Raw genomic sequence first — 22,282 nt, 5'->3', positions numbered from 1 at the left:
AAACATTGATCATGACTGTCACAACAGAAGGTGTAGTCGAGCAAGACTCTCTTTCCCAAGCATTAGTCCATGTCACTCCTAATGACCACCACAGCAGCAACAACAACATCACCAAGCAATACCCAATGGTTCAACAAACCATGAAGAAGATTCCTGAACCTCTCACTAATCCCATTCCTCTCGTTCGCTTTCTTTTAAAAGACTTTTATATTTACCTTTTTCAAATGTTTTTGCCCTCTGATGATCCCTTTCTTTTCGACAACTACAACAATAACATTGAACAGAACGATCAAGCGAGCACAAACAAATCACAACATCGAGATCGAAAGAATCATCATGCTTTATCAGAAGATTGTAAGGCATTTTCACCGCTCCTTAAATGTGAAATTGTCCTTCAAAGAACACTCATGTTTGTTCATTACTTTCATTCATCGCATCTCAATCGTTGGCTTCACTTTTTGACCATTATTCCCTTTTTTAGTGGACTGTTTTTAGTGTTGGGTGTTGTGATGAATGGGTTGTTTTATGGATTCATGTGGTCATTAGGTTCTGCATGTTCATTCATACAACAGAAAGAATGGATTGAATGGATCGGAGAGACCAATGTTCAATTATTATCTGCTTCGAAATGGCCACAAATCGACTGGACACTCCCGTTGGTCATCTTATGGTCCCTATTATTTATTGTCTTTGCAATGGGCATTGATCGATATGCATGGATTGTTTTGGCAAGTTTTTGTATGGCCATTGTGACCATTTGTTCTTTCTTTCTTCTTCTCTCCTCAAATTCCATTATCTCCATTCCATCTTTTTCAGTTACAGACCTTTCTAAGATGTCTTTCATTTGGAATTCTTGGTCGTCCGTTTCGTGGACTCATTCATTAAGGTTTGGATTTTCTTTGTGGTTATTTGGATTTGTGAGTCAGGCCTTTGTGGCACATGTGGTGGTGGATGGACAACTTCCTGCCTTCTTGGTTCAGGAAGCATTGTTGGTTACTCCGATTTACATGATTATGACCTGTGCTTTGATGTATAATCCATGCGTGGAATATTTACCTAAATTAAGGAAAGAAATTGAGAAACATGCTACCAGGGAGAATTTTCAGAAATTTGGAAAAATACAAAAGTAAGAACATTTCAAGGATGACTAGGATGAGACTCGATAAAGCTGTATATTATTGTACATTCATATAATTATTAATTAAACAGAGAATTCAACTCCCGAGCGATTGATCAAAGATATCGAGATAAAGAATCTTCTTTTGGTCAAACTGATCGCCACAGCATGGATCATTACCTTCAAGAAGAATCTTGCTGGTGAGAATATTCTTTGTGATTCTCTTCATGACTTTTTTCTCAACACATCAATCCATGCATGCGATCCTAAAGCGTTCTATTTTTGTGACATTTCACATACTTCTTTCGAGTACATGTTCACACAAAATATGGCTTCTCCTTATTCGTCATTCGAGGTGGTCATGAACAATTGCTTGTTGTGAAAAAGACTCCCAAATCGGTGAAAATCATGGACAGCCCGACAGTTGTGTGTTGTCCATGAAAGTTGGAAAAAAAATGTTTGTGTGTGGCCGTTGACCTCAACAACAACAACAAGAGAAGTGGCCTTTTCGACGTGGATAAACACCAATCGAATCAGGAGAGTGCTATTAAGCACACACACACAAACTCACTCAGCAGCAACAGCAGTAGCAGAAGATAGAACCATTGTTTGGTTTAAAGTCCTTCGTTTTTCTTTAAACACTGTATAAAATACAACTTGTTCTTCTTGGAGAGCTGTAACCTCTTTCTTGCCTTTCGTTCTTGTTCAATCATTCTCGTTCGTGTGTGTGTGGGTGGTGCAGATGAATGATTCTCAAGAGGAGGAGGTGGTGGTGGTGTGATAATGATTTGATAATATTGAGAAGTATTGCCAAGACTTTCCTCAGAGGGCAACCACGAAAGACTTTTACTTTTGCAACAAGTTGTGGAGTCCATTTGCACAGAAGAAGGAAATAATACATTTCGACCAATAAAGGAGGCATTGCATGGAAGGGATGAGGATCTATGTGCACTCTTGTAAGAATGATCGATCGATGATTCCTTCGATAACATCTTTTTGAGAGAAGAGAAGGAATAATGATTGTTGAAAGTAAATCTTTCGTCCTCCTCATCTTCATAGATTGGATCATCATCATCTTGTGAGAGGAAATCATCATTATTCAACTCTTGGTTTCGAATGGAGAGGAGGAGAGAAGAGTTGGAGATGGGAACTGAGAGGAAGAAGGGTTTGCTGTTTCGATTGGGAATTTGAGTGGTGGATGAGGAAGATGAGGATTGAATTACATGTGAGTTGCTGCTGAGAGAATGAACACCACCACCAGCACCACCACCAACACTTCTCTTCTTCGTGATCATCAAAGAGTCGAAACAAGATGAGGTGCTGTTGTTTGGATCCTTCATGTTGGTGGCAAATGTTCTTGAAGGAGTGATATTTGCCAATAGATCGAGAAGATCTTTCTTGTGATAAGGTAAGGAATGATGTTTTCTTGCTAAAGGATTGAAATTCAATTCTTCCAATAGTGGTGGAAGAGAGTGTTGTTGAATGGCTCGAGGATGGAGCAAACTCGAACTTGGATCTTGTTTCTTCTTCTTCTTCTTGGATGAAAGAGTTGGTAGAGGATGATGAAGAGGCATTACCGATGATGTTGTTGTTGTTAATGTTTCAGATGGACTTAATGTGGTGGTGAGAGAGTGATGCCTTGTGGAAAGAGGATTCAATAAACAACGTTGTTGAGGTGAAGAAGAGGAGATAGAGAAGGAGGAGGATGATGAACTTGTTCCTTCGAAAGTGAGTGCATGAGAAAGAGGAGGAAGAGGAGTAGAACTTGATGGGAGATCTTTTCTTCGTTCGTCTTCATGAAGACTCGAGTGGTTGTCGTTTAAGGCTGCTATTCGAGAGTTGGACGACATGGAAAGACTGCAACCCATTTTCTTGTATAATGTGGTGTGTGGGTGTGTGGGCTGTAGTGGTAAAGAGTATTAGCGCATGGTACCATATACTTGATTAGGGGAGGAGAATCCACACTCTGTGTGATCTTTGATTTCTTATTTTGGGCAAAATGGAAAATACTCTTTGGTGGAGACATGTATCGTCTTTGAACAAGAGGTGAGACTTTTCCTTCATCCAAACACTATGGGTTGTGGTTCGATGGGTTTTAGCTAAAAATGGTAATGGTCGGCTTTATACATTTCTTGACAAGGTGTTGACTTGAGTTCTATATCGAATAATGATGAGAAATTTCTCATCATTCAGAACCTTGCATTTGTTTCGAAAATCTCTTTATTTGGAACAATCATTGATTCAAACGGTCTAACAAATCGATTTCTGATTCGCTTTCGACATGATTCCATCCATCACAGCCATCACTGCCACTCCACTCACCACAAGACTTGCCGCAAACAAAGTATCTACAATATGTGTATTATTTCCCGATCTCTGTCCTCGATACAACAATCCTGTCAATGTACTTTCAATGGTTCCACATCCCATGGTGAATCCAGCCATTGCCAAATATAGGCACCACATGACATGGTTAAATCTTGAATAATTCGACCTTAATGAGGAAATTAACATTCTCAAGACATGAATGAAGGAAAAGAAGGCCATCAAGACACAAGCTCCAGAAGTGAATCCCAGAGCGACGTAGGTCTCGGTGGGTGTAGAATCTTTGGTTCGATCGGCGTAGAGTCCCAATGCAATGAGATGGAAAACGGCAGCTCCAATGGAACAGATGAGAGTGAGGAGGGAATAGATTTTGAGAAGAATGGTCGCGTTGGAATCAAAGGACATGTTGTTGTTGTGGATTGGGTTTGTTGTGAAGAGGAAGTGTGAGAGATTTTTCTTTGTAAGTAAATAAAGAGAAAGCAAATAGTTTGACAAGTGGCAGCTCTTGACGACAGAACGAAATGTGAAAGACGATCCACATGAAAGGTTGCTGCGATGGTATTGATGTGAAAAGTTAAATTTCCGATATTGGTGTTTGAGGAGTCCGTGCAATATCTCAAAAAGTGTAATGAGATGGTTCGAACTCAAAGGATTTGTTGCTCGAATGGAATAACAAATCTTTAGACTAAAACGAATCAAAATTATTGTGAAACCTCCTAGGAGCAGAGAATCGCGTCTGTATTTTACATAGTTATCGTCGGTAGTAAATGAAGCTTATTGAATGCATATTGTGCATAAGTAGTGTCTCCTTACTGCGGTCTGTTATTTCGAAGGTGATTCAAGCTTGTTTCCGGTGGTACGGCCGACGGTAAAACTCGAGATAAAAAATACTGTCGGGAGTTACTGTTGAAAAGAATCCACCAAGACACAAAATACAGTCGGAAGAAGCATCATGTTAAATATTCTAATAATGGAGGTTTAATGAACGAAACAACGACGGAAATACTGTTGAAATAACCTACCACAACACCTGTGGCTGTTACTATCGATGATAATGATGGAAATATTCCTATTTTATTTTTAATTCAAATTGAAATTTTTTTGGTTCAATATTTGATTTAAAATTGTTATTGCAAATGCATTTTAAATTTTATTGGCATCATAATTTACAACTCAACAACGTTGGCAGGGTTGACAGGTCTTGAGCGTCTCATTTTCGCTGATGATGATTTACGTAAATGCTCTTGATACAATTTATATTCCTCAGAATTGATGTCATACACATCTTCGTCGTTTTCAAAGTCAAAAAGGTGTCTGAATTTTTGCTTTTTGAGACTCCAGATCTTCTACGAAGTTTCGCCTTCTTTTTTGCGTTCACAAATATTTGACTTATATGTTTCCTGCACATCTTTATCAACTAAAAACGATTGTTGTGAAATTTAGTCAAACAAATAACAAACACAACTTACTATTTCATCTACCTGGGATTTATCACAATCTGAAAGAATACTATAGTTTGGAAGACTTGAACAAAATGTTTTAACGTGAGTAACCACTGCGTCTGAAAGTTGAAGCAGCTTATTGGCCAAACTATCTGATGCACATATGCGGGATTAAATGTTGAATATGGGTTTGAGAGATATTAAAGAGAAAAGCTCTTGCTTATTATTTATTATTATTATAAATAACGAAATTTAAATATTTATTATTGAATCAATGAAATAATGGGTAAGTGTTGATATGTAATAATTGAATTCGATTCATTCACATTCTTCAGGTTCCTCTTTATGTAGCATGTAAAATTGGACATTTGGAAATTGTGAAATTGTTGTTGGAAATGGATGGAATTGATGTCAATAAGGGTGTAAGTATTGATTGTGGAATGAAATTCAAATATTTATTATTTTATACAATGAAATAGCATGTAAGTATTGATTGTGGAATGAAATTCAAATATTTAGTATTCTTTTAACAATGAAATAGAATGTAAGCATTGAAATTTAAATATTTATTATTATTATAACAATGAAATAGTTTGTGAATATTGAAATTCAAATATTTATAATTTTTTACAATGAAATAGTTCGTAAGTATTAATTGTTGAATGGAATATTTAAATATTTTTTAACAATGAAATAGCTTGTAAGTGTTGATGATATTTAATTATTGAATTCAATTCATTCACATTTTTCAGACTCCTCTTTATGTAGCATTTGCAAATGGACATTTGGAAGTTATGAAACTTCTTCTCATCCACAATGATATTCAAATTGATAGCAATACTCAACAACTTGCCTCACGAAAAACATAAATTTAGAACAACTCAAACAACAAGCTCTTGAAAGCATTGCCAATCAAAACCATGAATGCTCCACAAGCTCTAACAGCAATGAATGGAAGCAGTAGAAAAAGAATTGGAAGAACAAGTGAAAACTCTTGAAGTGAAACTATTAAATCAAGAACGTGAATACAAGCAACAATATGAAGCTTTGATCAATAATCTCTCTGAACACAAAATCACCATCAAGGACTTGTGAGAACAAAATGAAATATTACATAAGGAGCTCCTTCATAAGGAACAACAATTGCTTCAACAAAACTCCAATTTTGATTCATTCATTCTTCGTCTTAAAGATCAAATCGCGACAAGTCAGCAGCCAATCAATAATAGTAGTGATCTTCCTTTAGACATTGCTCTTAAAAGAAAAATTGACCTATTGGAAAAAGATTTGAAGGAATGTGAACAATTGTTGAGCAAATTGATTCTCAATGATCAATCTTTTGTTTCTCAACAACCACAAGACCAAGCGATAGACTTGAATTCTCGTGTGAATGAACTCACTTTGAAGAGAAATTCACTTAGAAATGAATTACTTAAAGAGTATCAAGAGTACAATAATGCTTTGAACCACATGTCTATTCTTTCAAAGAAAAAGAAACTTGTCAAGCTCTATGAACAATCTATGGATGAGTTGAGTGAAGAAGACAAGTTCATTACTCATTCATTGGAGCCTCTCGAGAACAAATCTCAGTTTATGCAAGTCATTATTAATCAAGAAAAAGAAATTGATGATAAATTGAAACAACTCAAAGAGGTAAAAGAAAAAATTGATCTTCATGAAGAAGAGTTTGAGGAAATTAACCCATAATTGAAGAAAAAGAGAAAACTTGTGTTGACTGAAACAGAAAAGAAGAATTTTATGAAGAAACAGGAAAAGTTGGAATTGGAGATTAGTAACCTTAAAGAACAGTCTGAAGCGCTCAAATCTCAAATAATGAATCATAGAGATCAGTATCCTGAAGTTGTTCTCAAACTTGAAAGAATATTCTTGACAGAGGATGATGAAATGGTGACACACATTTCACTCTTGAACACAAATTCCAAAAATGGGCATTTTCAATGAACTTGCTTCTCTCAGGTGTCGCTTTTTCGCATTACGAAAAGATCAAACTCTTGCACAAGGGTCTCTCCACTGTCTACTTGATGAAAAAAAAAACAATCAACAAGTGATTCTCAAAGAAATTGCGTTAGATGAAGACAGTTATTATTTAATCATTACTGAGATTACTAATATTCTCAGATTGCATCCACATGATCGAATTGTGAAGGTGAATGGAGTATTTATTGATTCAGAATATTCAAAAGTAAATATTGAAATGCCTTATTATTCGAATGGAAATGTGAGAGATTACATGACAAGTGAAAGAAAGAACCATATACATCGCAGAGAGAAGATGAGAAGATTCATGAGAGTAATTATCGAAACTCTTTATTACATCCATTCAAAAGACATTATTCACCGTGATTTGAAGAATGACAACATTCTCGTTGACAAAAATGGAAATTCTGTCATCGCTGATTTTGGAAGTAGCAAAAAACTTCATGCATTACTTACCAGCAGAAACACCAGAGGTGTCGGAACCTTTCAATACATGGCTCGTGAAGTTCTTAACATGTCACAAGCTCCCAATGAAAAATCTGATATTTGGTCTTTGGGTGTGACCATGTTGGAATGTTGGTATTTTTTGGAGAACAGAGAACGTGAGCTATCTCCTAACTCTATTATTCAATATTGTGGTGAAAATAAGGTCCAAATACCAAAACCTGATGAAGATGATCAACATGGAAATTTATTGATGGAAATGTTGGATCACATTTTCAACTGTGGAGAACCTCATCAAAGACCTTCTGCAAGAGAATTGTTAAACGAAAGATATTTCACAGAGTTATTGACTGACATGCTTGAACAACAAGGAATTCAATTCACCACTCCAGAATCGAGAATTCATCAATGGGAATTCAATCGTTAAATGATTTGAGAAGAGAAATGAAGAGTATGATTGGTAATTTCTCTTGTAAGAGTCACCATTGACAGAAGTCATTTGTTAGAACAAGTCTCTTCAAAACTCTTTGCAGAATTTTTCAATTCATAACAACAAGTTCAGCATTATGTGAAACTTTATACTCCATTTCGAGTCAAGAATGAAAATGAAACTGGAATTGATCAAGGCGCCTTAACCAATGAATTATTCACTCAATATTTCCATCAATGTTTGAAGAATACAAGATTATTTAAACGCTCAGAAACTCAAAGTGTTGAGAATTACATCTTGTCGGATGATGAGAATATTTCTGAAAAAGAGGAACAAATGTTGGTGATTTGGATTTTTATTGAAAAAGGTCTTGTTGGAATGTGACGAGAAATCTATTTATTTGCCACTCAATGATTTTATTCTCAAGTATCTTATTGAAAATTCAAAGCTTTCCAATGATTCATCTATGGAGGAAAATAAGAGAGAAAGAGAATTAATGATTGCCACCTGTCAACTCAAAAAACCTTTGAGAAATCAGATCTCCATGTGGAAACATTATGTGTCTCAATATGATTCTATGTATTGTGACAACATGTTGGACATGAAAAGATTGAACTCTACTGAGGAATTGCAATCCATCGAAATGGAACAAGTTTTTACCAATTACTCTCCAAATTCACAAATGGTTGAAGAACGAGAAATGGCCCTCACTTTGGAAAATGTTGATGAATATGTCATTCATTCATTGAGAAAGAGTCTCTTTTCTCCAATTCAAAGAAAAAAGTTGAAATGCATTTCAAAGGGATTTAAATGGTATTCCGTTCAACAATTTAGAAATTTGAATTCTTCCACACCATTTGAAAAGGTCAAAAATTTATTGACACAAAATAAGGAATGGTTCATGGAAAGCAAATTGACAGTGATGGAATTGAAACTGTTATTGAATGGTCAGTCTTACATGCATTCCACATTGTTATTGAACGAAATGGACATGTCACGCCTCTCTTCACAAATTAGAGAAAACCTTAAACGCGTGGTTTGCACTCTCAATGTCACTCAACTGAGACTATTATTGATTTGGATGGCCTCTCTTTCAAGTACTCCATTGTCTGGACTTCCAAAGAAGATCGTATTGAAAGAGTCCACCAAATTTGAAGCTCATGCTTGCATTACTGTCTTGCATTTTGAGGTGTTGAATGAGAGAAATTATGACAAATTCAGTCAACAATCCGTGAGAACGTTGAAATGGTCTGAAGATTCCCAAGAAGATCGTTAAGTTATGAAACATTTCACCAGCTCAAGATATCTTTCTCTTAATAAAATCAACAAATATTTTAAATAGTTTTAAATAATTGAATCTCACAAATGTTATTGCTGTTTCAAATCGACATGGAATGTGAAAAAGTAAAATCGAACAAAAATAGCCAAAATCAAGTGACACACAAATACATAAATGACAAATATGAGAAGGAAAATGTTATCCTGAGGACCAGTCACACCCTTCTTCCACTCCTTAAACAATCCATAAATAATAAAAGCAGCTGAATAGATAAATCCCAAAACAATCAAAATCCATCGCAACCATGAAATGTCAAAAATACACATCACCAGTGGAGGAATGACCACCACAAAGGAATAACCATAAATACAGAGAGTTTCAACCAAACTCACACCAATGGCCTTATATTTCATCATAATCCACAACAAGGTTGGCACCAATAGAGAAAATGCATAGAACACTGTAGCACCCACAGAGATCAATGAAAAATCGGTCGTCCACTCTAACAAATTTCCATTCAATTTACGAAATGGCTCCGAAGCATCAGGAGTGCTATTAGCACGAACTGGAGCATTGAAATCATTTTCTAAAGCTCCTCCGATGGCTCTCAAATTGATAAATTGTCCAATATTACTGGTCATGATGATAATTACAATGAGTGTGGTCACAATCCAGAAAGGTCCCCATAAATCTGCTTGTTTCTTTCCTCGTTTAATGAAAGCCACAAACGATTCACCTCCACTCGCAAAGAATAAGAATGGTTTACTCATTCTCAAGAATACCTCCGTCGTATTGACATTAAAGAAGGGAATGTAATATTCAATATTCCAGAAACTATATTGTGAAAAATCCATCTGTTCCAAATCATCGTCTTCATCATCGTCTCCCGATAGAAGGAGGTTGTTGTTGGTGTTGGTCAACGTTGTTGATGGTGGTTGTGAATGAGTGGTGGTTGTGGTGGTTGGTGGAGGAAGTTGAACATCAAACAACTGATTGTGTTCATCGAGATTCATTCTTCCGATGGGTTCTGTGGAGAAGTGTTGTTGTTGTGAGGAGAGGTTGTTTTGTGTTCCAAAATCTGAGATTCCGTATGTTAGTAATGTTGGTATTCAAAATCATAAAGATCGTTAGGATAGTATCCATGATGGATTGAATTGGAATGAATTTATGAAGAAATATTTCATCATCGTGATGAGAAAGAAGGAAATGAATTTATGAATAAATATTTCATCATCATGATGGTTTTTAAAAAGAAACATTTTGAAATACAACACGGTTGATGATGATCATCAATTTGATAACGTTTTAAAACAAGGTCAGAGATCGTGGAAAACAGTGGTTTTTAGCACCCGTTGTTGTTATTATGATGATGATTATCATGTTGTATAAATAATTATTATTATTACTTAGTGGTTCACCTCATACAAACCTTGAAAATCTAAACTAGTAATGTTGGTTCCAGTGTTTCCCTCATAGGGCAAGAGTGGTCCTTGTGGATTATTCATGATGATGATGCTGATGTGTTGACGTTAATTTTTTTCTATTTTCGATCTTTTTTAGAATCCAAATTTCAATGTGCTGACGAAATTCCAAGATCTTGGCGCAACACAACAAAAGTCAATAAAACCATTTGATTTCAGTTCTTGAATTGAATATTCAGTGTGGAAAATGGAGTGATATTGATTTCATTGGGTGGTTGTTCATTGGAATCTTGTTCTCTCTGGATGGAAGCAAATTTCGAAAAAAGATTCACAGTAGGCGCGAATGAAAAAGCTCCTGAACTGAAGGAAAAGTTGAATTTGCTCAAGTCACATTGCGACAAGGCCTTTTCTTTCTTATCTCGTTCTTCTGCCAAAACTGTTTCAGAATCTTGGATTGGAAAGTCAAGTTGTTGTTGTTTCAATTCTTTTTTCTGTTTCAGAACAGGATCGATTTCATCCAACAATTTTGAAACATGATCTGCTTCTTCGACCTTGGTGAAGGAGAGTATGATCTTTTTCCATGATTTAAAATGGTGTTTGGAAAGATTTGATTTTTCTTGAAATACACGCTTCAGCCTGTCAAAATCATGCAGCTCAAAATTTGGCTCCTCAAATTCCTTTCCTTCACAAACTTTTTTGAGGAATTCCAATTTCAATTCATCAGTAAGGCCAGAGACAGAGGTACTAGATAAATTAGATTTAAAGCAAGAAATGATTTCAAAATACTTGTCGTCTAACAACATGTCATAAATGATCTCTTCAACCATTTCTAAATATTTGCCCTTGTAATATTTCATAATGTGTGTGAGATGTTTGTTTTCATATAGTTCTCCATGAATGAAACAAAAGAATTCTCTGAACTTGAGTTTTGCTTGATCGCTCTCAAAATTATTCCACAAGAAATCTACAAATGCTCGTAAATTGGAGATTGTGTCAAGTGAATTGGAGTGGAATAAATATGAATTTGGAATTTGCGTTAAATGATTCATCGTGAAGGTTGGAAGATGAATTAAATTAATAAATTTTCCCATTGCATTCTTTGAGAGGTAAAGTGAAATCATTTCAGTAATGTCATTTTCGCTCAAAGAATATTCTTTCAATACAGAGATTCTGTCAAGAGGATGATGAATACTTGTTATGGATTTAAAAAAGCTTGGAACGTTTTGTTGCATACTGGAGGAAGGTAAAGACCATACAGAGGCCAATAAATTCAAATATTTTCTCAAAATTGAATGTCGAGAAATGAATATTAAAATTTCTGTTGAGTGGGACACTAAATGAAACTCTCTTCTCAAATTTACATGCTCAATATTTCCCATGTCAGTGATCGAGTGATATATTGATGGAAATACTTGTGGAAAATTGCAAATTGCACCTTTTCGTTGCTCTGTAATGAATTGAAATAAATGATTGACTCCCATTTTTGCGCAATACATGAGAACTGCCGCAGTTTCGAATATGATGATCCTATCAGAGTTGTCACAACTTTCCTCTGTTATTGAAAATTCTTGGCCATGAGCCGAATGTACTATATCATTGCATCTTCCGAGATGGTCATTCAACATTTCAACATTTTGATCAGTTGTTATTATCATGGCTGTGATGTGATCACAGAACTGTTGCAACACATTTCCTTTTGCATTTTCTAAAATAGTTTTGATAAACTCCGAAAAGAGAGCACTATCACGTTGTATCAGAACCATGATTCCTGCCCAGTCTAATTGATCCTGTGAAAGAAACAAAAATGCAAGGCGTTGCTGAACTTGGTTGGTTAATAAATATGGAACGTGTTCCACAAAGTGTCTCATCATGATCAAATTTTCAAAAAAATACTGAGCTAACTCATCGGAATAATACTCGTTCAAACATGGGCCAAATTGTTTTAGAAAAAGTGCAGAGATGGCGCCATCATTTCGTTCGGTCAATACCTTACATAATGCAGTAAATGGTGGAGGAGCAAGACGAAAAACTCTGTTCCATGGTACTAAAATACCATCATTAATAGACAATTCAATTAATTCAGCGTCCTTTGTCTCATCTCTTGAACTATACTGACTCAAGTAGTCACAATAATGATCAATATCATCACCATGAAGCAACATGTATGAGTGAGCAATTACTGAAATAATAGTATTAGGTTTGTCCGTATAATTGCCAAGCTCTTTTGATAAGTGATTTAAAAACCACAACATATTGTCCGTACTAAGAACATGGTGCTGTGAAAAAGCTTTAAGAAATGTAACATTGAACATGGAAATGACAGCCTCTTGTGCACGGTTGGCCAAGTTGTTACGATTGTTGCTTATGTATTTTCTTAATACAAACAAAGCACTGTCCCAATAGTTCTTTTTGAGAAGAGTGATAAAACAAGCCCTCGTAAAGAATTCTTCGATCGATCCAGTTAAAATTATGTCCGCCAATTCAGAAGGGAGAGCTTTGTCCAGTTCTTCCTCTAGATATGCATATATCTCAATGACCATTCCTGCTTTTGGAGAGTGACGTGAGCGAGTCAGCATGGTTGTGTAAGCTTCAAGGTTGATACCCTGTTTTTGCTCTGAAATTGTTTCCAATGCTTGGGCTAATCTGTGAATGGACAGCGAGATGAGTCTCTTTGCGGCATCATCATTGCCATGTTCGAAAGCAATGGTCAAGCAGTGATCTCGATGTGCAGCATCCAATGTCAAGAGAAATGGCTTTTCAAAGAGTTGATCAATCAATGAAGTGAATCCATATTGGCAGGCATATTCCATACATGTCTTTGAGTAATAATTTGGAATTGGAAGAAGCGAATAGCTGTCATGTTGAAAATTCTTTTTTTCTTCTGGATGAACAAAACAATTCAAATCGTACAAATTACAATCATGCAAAGGTTGTAACATGCTTTGTAATCGATCATTGGGAAGCAGTAGTGCAGTATTTGTCGTACAAGTACTGCTTGCCTTTACATCGACCATCCATCGCACAACAAATGATTCAGCACACATTCTGTCTTGAACGAAATGACAAGACAATACAGCAAATCTGCATATCATGTTTACACTTGCAAGAGAATGAAAAGCAACAGTTCTTGAAAGAAAACTTGCTATGAGACGCCACTCTTCAAAGGATAATTCTCTTTTTGAAGTGAGATCATTATTTTGATGATGAAAATGGGAAGTGGCAATATCATCATCATGATGAACATGGTCAGTTGTCTCGTCCTCCTCATTATTTTTAATAATCACTCCGACACTATCAGCAACAACTTTTTCTTCATTGAATTCCGTATTTTGAAAGAATTGTTTGGAATCATGAATAATCTTTTGTTCCGATCCATCCTCCGAATGTGGTTTTGGCAGAATCATCATGGTCCAACAACCATTAAAAGTGGGATAAAAGTAATAGAGAGGGCTTGTTGTTGAATGATTGTTGGCTTTGAAAGACGTAAATCGATTGGTTGGACGCACACGGGTTTTTCTTCTCATTTTTTTTCTTTTCGATTTTGGAATTTGTAAATTGATTTTCGTTTTGACAGTTGAACGCATGAAATTCATCTTTGAACAAAATTTATTATGGTTCCATTCATGAAATTGTGACAAACCCTACCCTTTTATTAATATCAAACTATAATAATTTTTCGAAACATTATTGTTTCTCAATGGAAAGTTGATCCATCAACTCCTTAATGGTGAGCTCTTTTTCAGAGAGAGTTTTCATCAAAGCTTCACATTGTTGCTTGAACTTCATTTCTTTCTTCTTGTATTATTGTTCTTGATTTGCAAGTTTCATTTCGAGAGTTTTCACTTGTTCTTCCAATTCTTTTTTCTGTTGCTTCCATTCAGTTTCTGTCAAAGTGATCGATGACAATGGTGTTGATTGTGTTGATTGCAACTCTCCGCTAGTGTTGTTCGAGTTTAAGGAGGAAGTTTGTTTTTGATTGGCAATGCTTTCAAGAGCTTGTTGTTTGAGTTGATTCAAATTAATTCTTTTTTGTGATGCAAGTTGACAAGTGTCGAAATCAATTTCAACATTGTGAACAAGAAGAACTTTCAAAACTTCCATTTGTCTATTTTCTAATGCTATTTGGAGAGGATACTGAAGAAGAATGTGAATAAATTGAATCCTTGTTTCAATAATGATCAATGAATGCATACTTACACATTTATATACATTAATGCCCTCCACATTCAATAATAATTTCACAATTTCAACATGTCCGTTTTTACATGCTGCATATAGAGGGGTCTGAACAACGTGAATATATTCTGTCGGCATCATCATTGTATATCATCAATATATGTACTTACAAACTGTTTTATTGTTGCAATAGTTGGGATTCATTCAATCGTTCACACTCAATACTTACTCTCTTTTTCATGATTGAAATTATAATATAAAAATTTGAATTGAAGATATTCAACAATTAACACATACACCCTTATTGACATCAACATCCTTGGCTTGTAACAACAATTTCACAATTTCCAAGTGACCTTGTTCACATGCATAATATAAAGGACACTAATAATAAATGTGAATTGTTGATTCAACCAATAAATGTCGTCATTAATACTTACATACTATTTTATTGTTGCAATGTTGGAATAACATTCAATTATCAACACTTACATCAACCTGTTTCGTTATTATGACAATCAAAAATATTTGAATTTTCATTAACATTTAATACTTACAAACTATAGTTTCATTATTACAACATTAATTTCAAATAATATTTAATACTTACGCTTCTATTGACATCAATACGAGGAAACTCCAACAACACTTTCACAATTTCTAAATGTCCATTATAACATGCTGTTTCTAAAGGAGTCTGAAGCATGTGAATGAATAGTTATTAAATATTTTCAATACTTACCAACTGTTTCAAAATAATTATAAACATTTAATAATAATCAATTTCAACAATCCATACATACACCCTATTTCATTATGATAAATATTTGAAATTTTCATTCATTCAACGATCAAACTTACATCACCCTTATCGTAATCAATATTCTTGACATTCAACAAAAATTTCACAATTTCCAAATGTCCTCTTTGACATGCCTCACCTAGGAATGTGTTCACTGATCTAATGTTAATAAATGGACTCAAGTCGATTTGACTTAATGTGTTAGAATCATCCTCTTGAACTGCTTTATAAGCACGATCGTAGTCTCTACTAGACATGATGATATAGTAGTTGTTGTGGTTGTGAAGGATGTTTTTTTTCTTTACTGGCATGAGGCGTTTGGAAGTGATTGTTTCGATTAAAGGTTCGTTTTGGTCATAACTTGAGGAATTTGGTTTCATTTCAACCTCAGTTCGTCAAAAGTTCAAAGAATGTTTCAACCTTCGCTAATGATATTAGTAGCCATGACTAAACTTGTCTGTTTCTAATTTTTCAGGGAAATCAAGTAGTAATTGGAATTTTCTTCCTTCGGCACTGTTGTCTATTTTTTAATTTGTGCTCATTACAACCTTTCCCTCGTTTGCATTTACCCTTCTTTACGGATGTCACAAATGCCTCACAATACAATTTCAACCTGCATGGAATTAATCAAGTTGGTCATCCATCCGTGTAATTAGCAAACGCTTTAATAACATGATGAAAACACTTCTTACGAACCCTCATTGAATGGATTTCCCCTTAAAAGCAAAATATTATTAAATTAAACTTTTAAAGATTTAACTTTTGCTCATCCCTCTGTTTTCTCAGTGATCAAAAACATTTGAGAAGTTCATTTCTTTATGCAATCCTAACAACTGGCTCATGCTACATATGCATCCAAGTTGTCCCGAGGGAGAGGAGGAACACCCTTGAATTAGGGATTGTTCGATACATGTTTCTTATTTAATTTCTAGAAACATCCTGTTCTTCACGATTGCAATTATGGAAAGTTCATTTCCTAAAAAATGTCTCAACAACAATGCTGCAACAACATTCACTCTCCTGAACCCATTCTAATACAACAACAGATCATGACCGGATTGAGCATTGATCCACAAACTGGAGAACCCATCTATACCTATTCTCAACCCAATATCGGAGGAGGAAAGTTTTCGGGAGAGAACATTGAAATTTCGGTTGAGCCTTGTGGTGGCACTTCCAAACAACAACAACAAACAAAGAATTCCTATCGAGTGGTGGTTCATCCACATTCGAGTAAGAAGGTCTTGAGTGGAATTTCTGCTGTTAAGGTTTTGGATTCGAAGAGTCAGAAAGTTCTTGCGTCGTTGGAGGATTATAATTCAAAGGAACATTCTAATAAGGATTGTATTGAAGTGGATTTTGTTTCTTCATGTGGACATGATGATCTTCATCACACAGATATTGAAGTTCATGTCGAATGGAAGTGTAATACGATGGATCGATGGCCTCCAACTTTGAAAACCACACTAAAGGTCGATCAGAAAAAGAAAGTGAGCTCTCTTGTCAAAGTCAAGTAATGGATCATGATGAAAAATTCATGTCCATTAATACAAACTCAGTATAAATAATAATAATAATACACACTGTACATTACTAAGATTCAACTTGTTGTTGTGACTGTCCTACTCGAGTGCAGACAAGAACTTGACCTTATTTCAAGTTCATTCCACTAGAACATTATCATCAATCACTAACAAGTATCATTGAAATCAAATTGAATACATTGCCTTAATGATTAAAAGTGAATGGAACATTCTCACGAATATGCATGGAAAAACTCAACCTTATGAATTGTTTCATCAAACGTATGAATTTATAAAACTCGAGACCAGTCGATTTCCCTCCACACTTGCATTTCTATTGTGTGGATGTTTTTCCGTCGGTACCTTTGACACCTCTCATTTCATATTAATATAATGATGTTTTGCAGTCACATGCAATGCCGTAATCTTATTTCGAACTTTCTCTAACAAGTGATCCACATCTTTTTCCAGTGTCATTCCTTTCACACTGATGGGATCTCCTATCACAATAGAAGCTCGTCCTGGTTTTGGCATTTTGTGACGTGTTTCCCACATGGTGTGAGTTCCATGAACAGCGAGAGGAATAATATCAGCTCCACATTCCAAACTCATGATAAATGCTCCCTTTCGATATTCTAAAAAAGTATTTGGATCGTCGGAACGTCTTCCTTCTGGGAAAAAGAAAACAGCAGTATCGTTATTGAGGTAATTTTTGAGACGACTTAAGGCCTGTGCGACACTGTCCTTATCAGTGACAGTATTGTGAGCAAGTTTTGACTTGAAGACAATTGGAACGTCACCTGCCATTCTCATCAACCAACCACCAAATGGAACGTTAAATAACACGTGCTTGGCGACCCATTTAGCCTCAATAGGTAAAGCTGACAATAACACAAAAGGATCCATATTACTCTGATGATTACACACAAAAATTACCTTCTTTTGCTGTTTGGGAAGCTTATCGAGAGTCGATCGATTCTCATAAAATGTTCGAACTTTCCAAAATGGATTCGATTCGACTACCCACTGATTCGATTTACGAAATAATTTTCCAATCAATGTTCGATTTTTATCAAATCCAAACATGACATGCAACAGATAGAGAGGCAATGCAATCACACAACAACACACCCATGAAAGAAAGAGTCCACTGATAAAGTACAAACGACAGAGCCAAGCACTCAGTGAATGATCTTCTTTTCCTGCATGATATTTGGTGATGGAAGTTGTTGTTTTCGTTGCAGTGGTGGTTGTTGTTGTTGTTGTTGTTGAAGTGGTGGTTGTTGTTGTGGTCGGAGAGGAAGTAGTGCTTGCCAGTTCGGAGGATGAAGTGGTAGTCGAAGAAGACAAATCCGAATCGAAAGAAATGCTACTCGAAACAACGGCTTCCTTTTCGAGTCTTACCAGAGAAGATGATGATGATTCGTTGGTTGTTGTTGGTGTTGTTGTTGTTTTTCGCTCCGAAGAAGAGGATGGTTGACCTTCGTCGTCGTGACGGCTGAGCGAGGAGTTGTCTCCTTTTTGTTCCTTTCTTTTCCGAACCATTTCGAATGATGATGATGCTGACCACTCGTCGACGAGTAATATCCAATGGTTATTGTTGTACTCTTGTTACTGTTTGTAGGATGTATTCTCTCTTCTCGGAAAAAGAAGAATCGGAAAAGGCCGAACACTACGAGAGGAGAAAAATTCTTTTTTTCGTTTGTTTTGTTGAAGGAAGAATCTTCTCGACGAAAACGACATCTAATTGTTGAAACTTCACCACACAAAGCTCCAGGAGTAAAATTACCCTAAAAAGTCGTCCTTTCCACTCCTTGAATGTCCTTTTTTCCTAAGATTAAGATTTTCCTTGCTGATCATCAACATGTTGACGCAACGTTGAGTTGTTGAAGAATTGAAATTATAATTTTCTCCTAGGGTAAGAGAGGAGATGCCATACGGTTTTGAATGAGGTACACAAGAGATGTTGAAAATGAAGTGAACTAGTGGCGGGTGAATCCTAATGAATGAATTTCGAATCTGACGACTTGACAACTGAAAGGACTTGCAGATTCTGCATCCTCCCAAGCCTTTGAATGAATCCCAAAGTCAATGACTTTCCTCATGTCGAAAGCATCATCCGTACTCTCTTCAAGTCATTTCTATTTATTTCAGGAAGTTGTCATTCAAGAATTTAGTTTTTTCAAAATTTCTCTTTTCTCGTGTTGTTCGAGATTTATTGTTGGCAAATCCTTTCAAGAAGTTCCTTTAAAAAAATATTTCATTACCGTCTTTCTGAGGCATCATCATCCAATCTCTCTCGAGTTGTTGTGTGCTTCAATACATTTATATTTATTGGAAAAGTAGAAAGCCTTTTCAATTATTGGCAACCCGACCATTGATCGGATTGAGTGGAATTCAATTTGAAGAAGAATACGCTCGCTCGAGTTTATTAATAGATCTTCCTTCTCGAAGCAACTGCTTGTTGTTGTTCTTCTTTTAGTTGAAGGAAATAATTGGCAAAAGAAAGAATATATTGCTTGAAGAAACAACAAGTATTGTTATACTGGTAACCCGCAGCTGGATGATCCATTGTGATTTGATGACTATTATTCATTGAAAAGATCTTCAGATCGACTGCGACTACTACTACTGCTGCTACTTGTTCGGATACTCAATCATCAGTTTCAACTTTGTTTGTTATAATAACAACAACAACTAGATCAATCACAACAACTTGTTGTATTTGAATATTACAAAGAACCACCCACTCACGCGTGAATCACCTTCCTCTGGCTTTTTGAATGATCTCTTCTCACCATCATCATCACCATCATCATCAACAACAACAACAACCATACACCGAAGAGCAAAATCATTCCAACAACAACTATAACAACAACAGTCCAAGAAAACTCTCCCACTTTGCTTCCTCTCCCAATCCGTCGACATCGTCTTCAAACGCTTCCTCCCTCTCCTCTCCATCTCCCTTGTCGTCAACTGTAATGATGAATCCTCACTCTCATCACTCTCTTCCTTCAACTCAATATATTATGAGTTCACCCCGACAACAACCACAGTATCCTGTAATGACCACCTCCTCTTCGTACGTGAATTCTTCGTCGGGTAACACTGCTCCTTCCACTCTCAACACAACTGCTCATATGGGAAGAACATTGAGTAGCACAAGCATTGCAAGTGATGATTTGAATGAAATCACATACGGACAACGTCAAAAAGCAGGCAAACAGGTCAAACAATATATTTTGGGAGAAGTTCTCGGTGAAGGTACGTTTCATGATTATTAACATTGTTAATTTAATGAAATTCTCATTGATTCTTTCAAATCATTTATTCACTCGACGAAAATTTATATATATATATATACCAACAAATCATTCTATGGAAATATATATTCCAACAAACCACAAATACACGAAATAATAATCGAATTCATTATCCTCCCTATTAATTGTGGGTTTTGTTTGAACAATATATATGGCACATACACGGCAATTATAATATCTCATGAAATTATCATGTATGATCATACACACACCCTTTCCACCTTGATCACCTTATTCGCACATCAACAACAGGTGCCTTTGGTAAAGTCCGAGAGGCAATCGATTCAAATACCCTCAAAAGAGTGGCCATTAAAATCATCAAGAGAGACAAACTCAGGCGTATCAAGAATGGTGAAACTCTCCTGAAGAATGAAATCAACATTATGAGGAAACTCAAATCACACAAGAATATTGTCAAATTAATCGAAGTCATTCATGTGGATGGAGGAGCAGCCATGGGACACATGTCCACCTCAATTTCCTCATCAACAGCAAGTAGAATGAGTATTTCAAACATTTTCGGGAATCAAACCGCCGTTCCTCCAGCCACTTCATCTGTAGAGAACAAATCAAATAGCACACCATGTCAACAACCTCCAACTCCTTCCATTGGATCTTCTGCCCATAGTTCTAAAAAAGCCAGAACATACATGGTCCTCGAGTTTGCTGGTGCAGGAAGCTTGCAACAGCTCATGAACTCTCAACCAAATAATCGTTTACCAGTCAATGAAGTTTGGCATTATTTTAGACAATTAATTGAAGGATTAGAATATATGCACAGTTTGGGAATAATACATAGAGACATCAAACCAGCAAATTTAATGATCACTCCTGATCGAGTTTTGAAAATAAGTGATTTTGGAACAGCCATAGAATTGGATCATTTTTCTCCGAGCGATGAATGTACACAGAGTTTTGGTACGCCACATTTTCAATCTCCACAAATTGCAAACGGTCTCAAACAATTTTCAGGAAAAAAGCTCGATATTTGGGCTTGTGGTGTCACATTGTACGTTCTCGTTGTTGGAAAACAGCCCTTCCACGACGACGGAAATATTATGAATCTGTATGAACAAATTGCAGTTGGAAAGTATGAAATTCCTGATTGGGTTGAACCCGATTTAAAGGCACTCATCAAGGGAATGATGACTGTCGATGAAGATGAAAGGTGGTCTATCGAGCAAATCAAGAGCTGTGAATGGTTCAACACAACACGGTATTTGGACAGCTTTTCAGATAGAAATTCGATTGATTCACACCACTCGATTGGCCGTGACTCTTCCGCTTCGTCGAAACGAGACTCCTCCGGCAGTGTCAAGATGGGTACAAGTGCTGGCTCTTCGAGAAAGAGTCTCGTCGATCGGTGGAAAAGTTTTACCTTGTTACCGTATTTGGCTAAGGCGGTAGATACAGAAGCCAATGCATCACCACCCTCTGCCAGAAAGCCATCGACGACTGACTCGTCGGTTGTTGAAAGAACCTCCTCGAATGTGAGTTCTCACAGTGCTGCTGCTGGAGCTGCTTCTTCCAATGTTGGAAGCGTTCCCCACAAGAGTATGAATTTGAGTGATTATGCGACATTGCAGCAGGGTGGCTCCAATATTGATTCAATGAGTATTGATGACACTAATGACAGTTTTGATCACAATAATACGAAAGAACAAATGTCAGATGATGATGCATCCAATGTTCATGGTGATGGCGACATTTTAAGCTTGAAACTCACCTCTCCCAATTCGAAAGATAAGACGAGTACAAAGAACAAACGAACGAGTACAAAACCGTCGTTGGCAGTCAAATCGTCGAACACACCAAATGAAGGTGGTGCCAATACTACTGCTTCTGAAGAGGAAAAGAAAAAGTGTATCATTATGTAAAGTAAAGTGCGCTTATTTTTGCTCACACAAAGTCAGGGTTATGCAGAGACTGTGAGTGGGTCAACAATAATGCAACAGAAACAAATAAAAGATAATGTATGACACAATTCTGAATATTAATA

The 22,282-nt window shown here is 36.1% G+C and overlaps 13 protein-coding genes across 13 annotated transcripts; 6 read left to right on the top strand and 7 right to left on the bottom strand.

Annotated features, from left to right (window-relative positions):
• Positions 1–11: 11 nt before the first annotated feature.
• Positions 12–1,130, top strand: FDP41_004310 (uncharacterized protein; the record flags this gene model as incomplete). The annotated part of the gene is made up of 1 exon (XM_044707711.1): positions 12–1,130. One exon carries the CDS (start codon positions 12–14, stop codon positions 1,128–1,130), a length of 1,119 nt encoding a protein of 372 aa, XP_044561124.1.
• A 601-nt stretch (positions 1,131–1,731) lies between these two features.
• On the bottom strand, positions 1,732–2,985 carry FDP41_004309 (uncharacterized protein; the record flags this gene model as incomplete). The annotated part of the gene is made up of 1 exon (XM_044707709.1): positions 1,732–2,985. One exon carries the CDS (start codon positions 2,983–2,985, stop codon positions 1,732–1,734), a length of 1,254 nt encoding a protein of 417 aa, XP_044561123.1.
• A 382-nt stretch (positions 2,986–3,367) lies between these two features.
• On the bottom strand, positions 3,368–3,847 carry FDP41_004308 (uncharacterized protein; the record flags this gene model as incomplete). The annotated part of the gene is made up of 1 exon (XM_044707708.1): positions 3,368–3,847. One exon carries the CDS (start codon positions 3,845–3,847, stop codon positions 3,368–3,370), a length of 480 nt encoding a protein of 159 aa, XP_044561122.1.
• A 1,319-nt stretch (positions 3,848–5,166) lies between these two features.
• FDP41_004307 (uncharacterized protein) lies at positions 5,167–6,591 on the top strand (the record flags this gene model as incomplete). Its single annotated transcript, XM_044707707.1, has 4 exons — positions 5,167–5,170; positions 5,236–5,306; positions 5,477–5,528; positions 6,077–6,591. 4 exons carry the CDS (start codon positions 5,167–5,169, stop codon positions 6,589–6,591), a joined length of 642 nt encoding a protein of 213 aa, XP_044561121.1.
• A 238-nt stretch (positions 6,592–6,829) lies between these two features.
• FDP41_004306 (uncharacterized protein) lies at positions 6,830–7,753 on the top strand (the record flags this gene model as incomplete). The annotated part of the gene is made up of 1 exon (XM_044707706.1): positions 6,830–7,753. The coding sequence occupies one exon, from the start codon at positions 6,830–6,832 to the stop codon at positions 7,751–7,753; it is 924 nt and encodes a 307-aa protein (XP_044561120.1).
• A 499-nt stretch (positions 7,754–8,252) lies between these two features.
• FDP41_004305 (uncharacterized protein) lies at positions 8,253–9,032 on the top strand (the record flags this gene model as incomplete). The annotated part of the gene is made up of 1 exon (XM_044707705.1): positions 8,253–9,032. One exon carries the CDS (start codon positions 8,253–8,255, stop codon positions 9,030–9,032), a length of 780 nt encoding a protein of 259 aa, XP_044561119.1.
• Positions 9,033–9,124: 92 nt separating this feature from the next.
• Positions 9,125–10,540, bottom strand: FDP41_004304 (uncharacterized protein; the record flags this gene model as incomplete). Its single annotated transcript, XM_044707704.1, has 2 exons — positions 9,125–10,113; positions 10,465–10,540. The coding sequence occupies 2 exons, from the start codon at positions 10,538–10,540 to the stop codon at positions 9,125–9,127; spliced, it is 1,065 nt and encodes a 354-aa protein (XP_044561118.1).
• Positions 10,541–10,671: 131 nt separating this feature from the next.
• Positions 10,672–13,980, bottom strand: FDP41_004303 (uncharacterized protein; the record flags this gene model as incomplete). The annotated part of the gene is made up of 1 exon (XM_044707703.1): positions 10,672–13,980. The coding sequence occupies one exon, from the start codon at positions 13,978–13,980 to the stop codon at positions 10,672–10,674; it is 3,309 nt and encodes a 1,102-aa protein (XP_044561117.1).
• Positions 13,981–14,257: 277 nt separating this feature from the next.
• FDP41_004302 (uncharacterized protein) lies at positions 14,258–15,401 on the bottom strand (the record flags this gene model as incomplete). Its single annotated transcript, XM_044707702.1, has 6 exons — positions 14,258–14,590; positions 14,654–14,740; positions 14,930–15,016; positions 15,125–15,130; positions 15,243–15,329; positions 15,375–15,401. 6 exons carry the CDS (start codon positions 15,399–15,401, stop codon positions 14,258–14,260), a joined length of 627 nt encoding a protein of 208 aa, XP_044561116.1.
• A 16-nt stretch (positions 15,402–15,417) lies between these two features.
• FDP41_004301 (uncharacterized protein) lies at positions 15,418–15,691 on the bottom strand (the record flags this gene model as incomplete). The annotated part of the gene is made up of 2 exons (XM_044707701.1): positions 15,418–15,438; positions 15,494–15,691. The coding sequence occupies 2 exons, from the start codon at positions 15,689–15,691 to the stop codon at positions 15,418–15,420; spliced, it is 219 nt and encodes a 72-aa protein (XP_044561115.1).
• Positions 15,692–16,417: 726 nt separating this feature from the next.
• FDP41_004300 (uncharacterized protein) lies at positions 16,418–16,951 on the top strand (the record flags this gene model as incomplete). Its single annotated transcript, XM_044707700.1, has 1 exon — positions 16,418–16,951. One exon carries the CDS (start codon positions 16,418–16,420, stop codon positions 16,949–16,951), a length of 534 nt encoding a protein of 177 aa, XP_044561114.1.
• A 381-nt stretch (positions 16,952–17,332) lies between these two features.
• On the bottom strand, positions 17,333–18,502 carry FDP41_004299 (uncharacterized protein; the record flags this gene model as incomplete). Its single annotated transcript, XM_044707697.1, has 1 exon — positions 17,333–18,502. One exon carries the CDS (start codon positions 18,500–18,502, stop codon positions 17,333–17,335), a length of 1,170 nt encoding a protein of 389 aa, XP_044561113.1.
• Positions 18,503–19,740: 1,238 nt separating this feature from the next.
• Positions 19,741–22,160, top strand: FDP41_004298 (uncharacterized protein; the record flags this gene model as incomplete). The annotated part of the gene is made up of 2 exons (XM_044707696.1): positions 19,741–20,224; positions 20,536–22,160. 2 exons carry the CDS (start codon positions 19,741–19,743, stop codon positions 22,158–22,160), a joined length of 2,109 nt encoding a protein of 702 aa, XP_044561112.1.
• Positions 22,161–22,282: the final 122 nt, after the last annotated feature.

Source organism: Naegleria fowleri (genome assembly GCF_008403515.1).
Source record: "Naegleria fowleri strain ATCC 30894 chromosome Unknown tig37, whole genome shotgun sequence".
Lineage (NCBI taxonomy): Eukaryota > Heterolobosea > Eutetramitea > Acrasida > Naegleriidae > Naegleria > Naegleria fowleri.
This window is presented reverse-complemented; position numbering and strand designations above follow the sequence as displayed.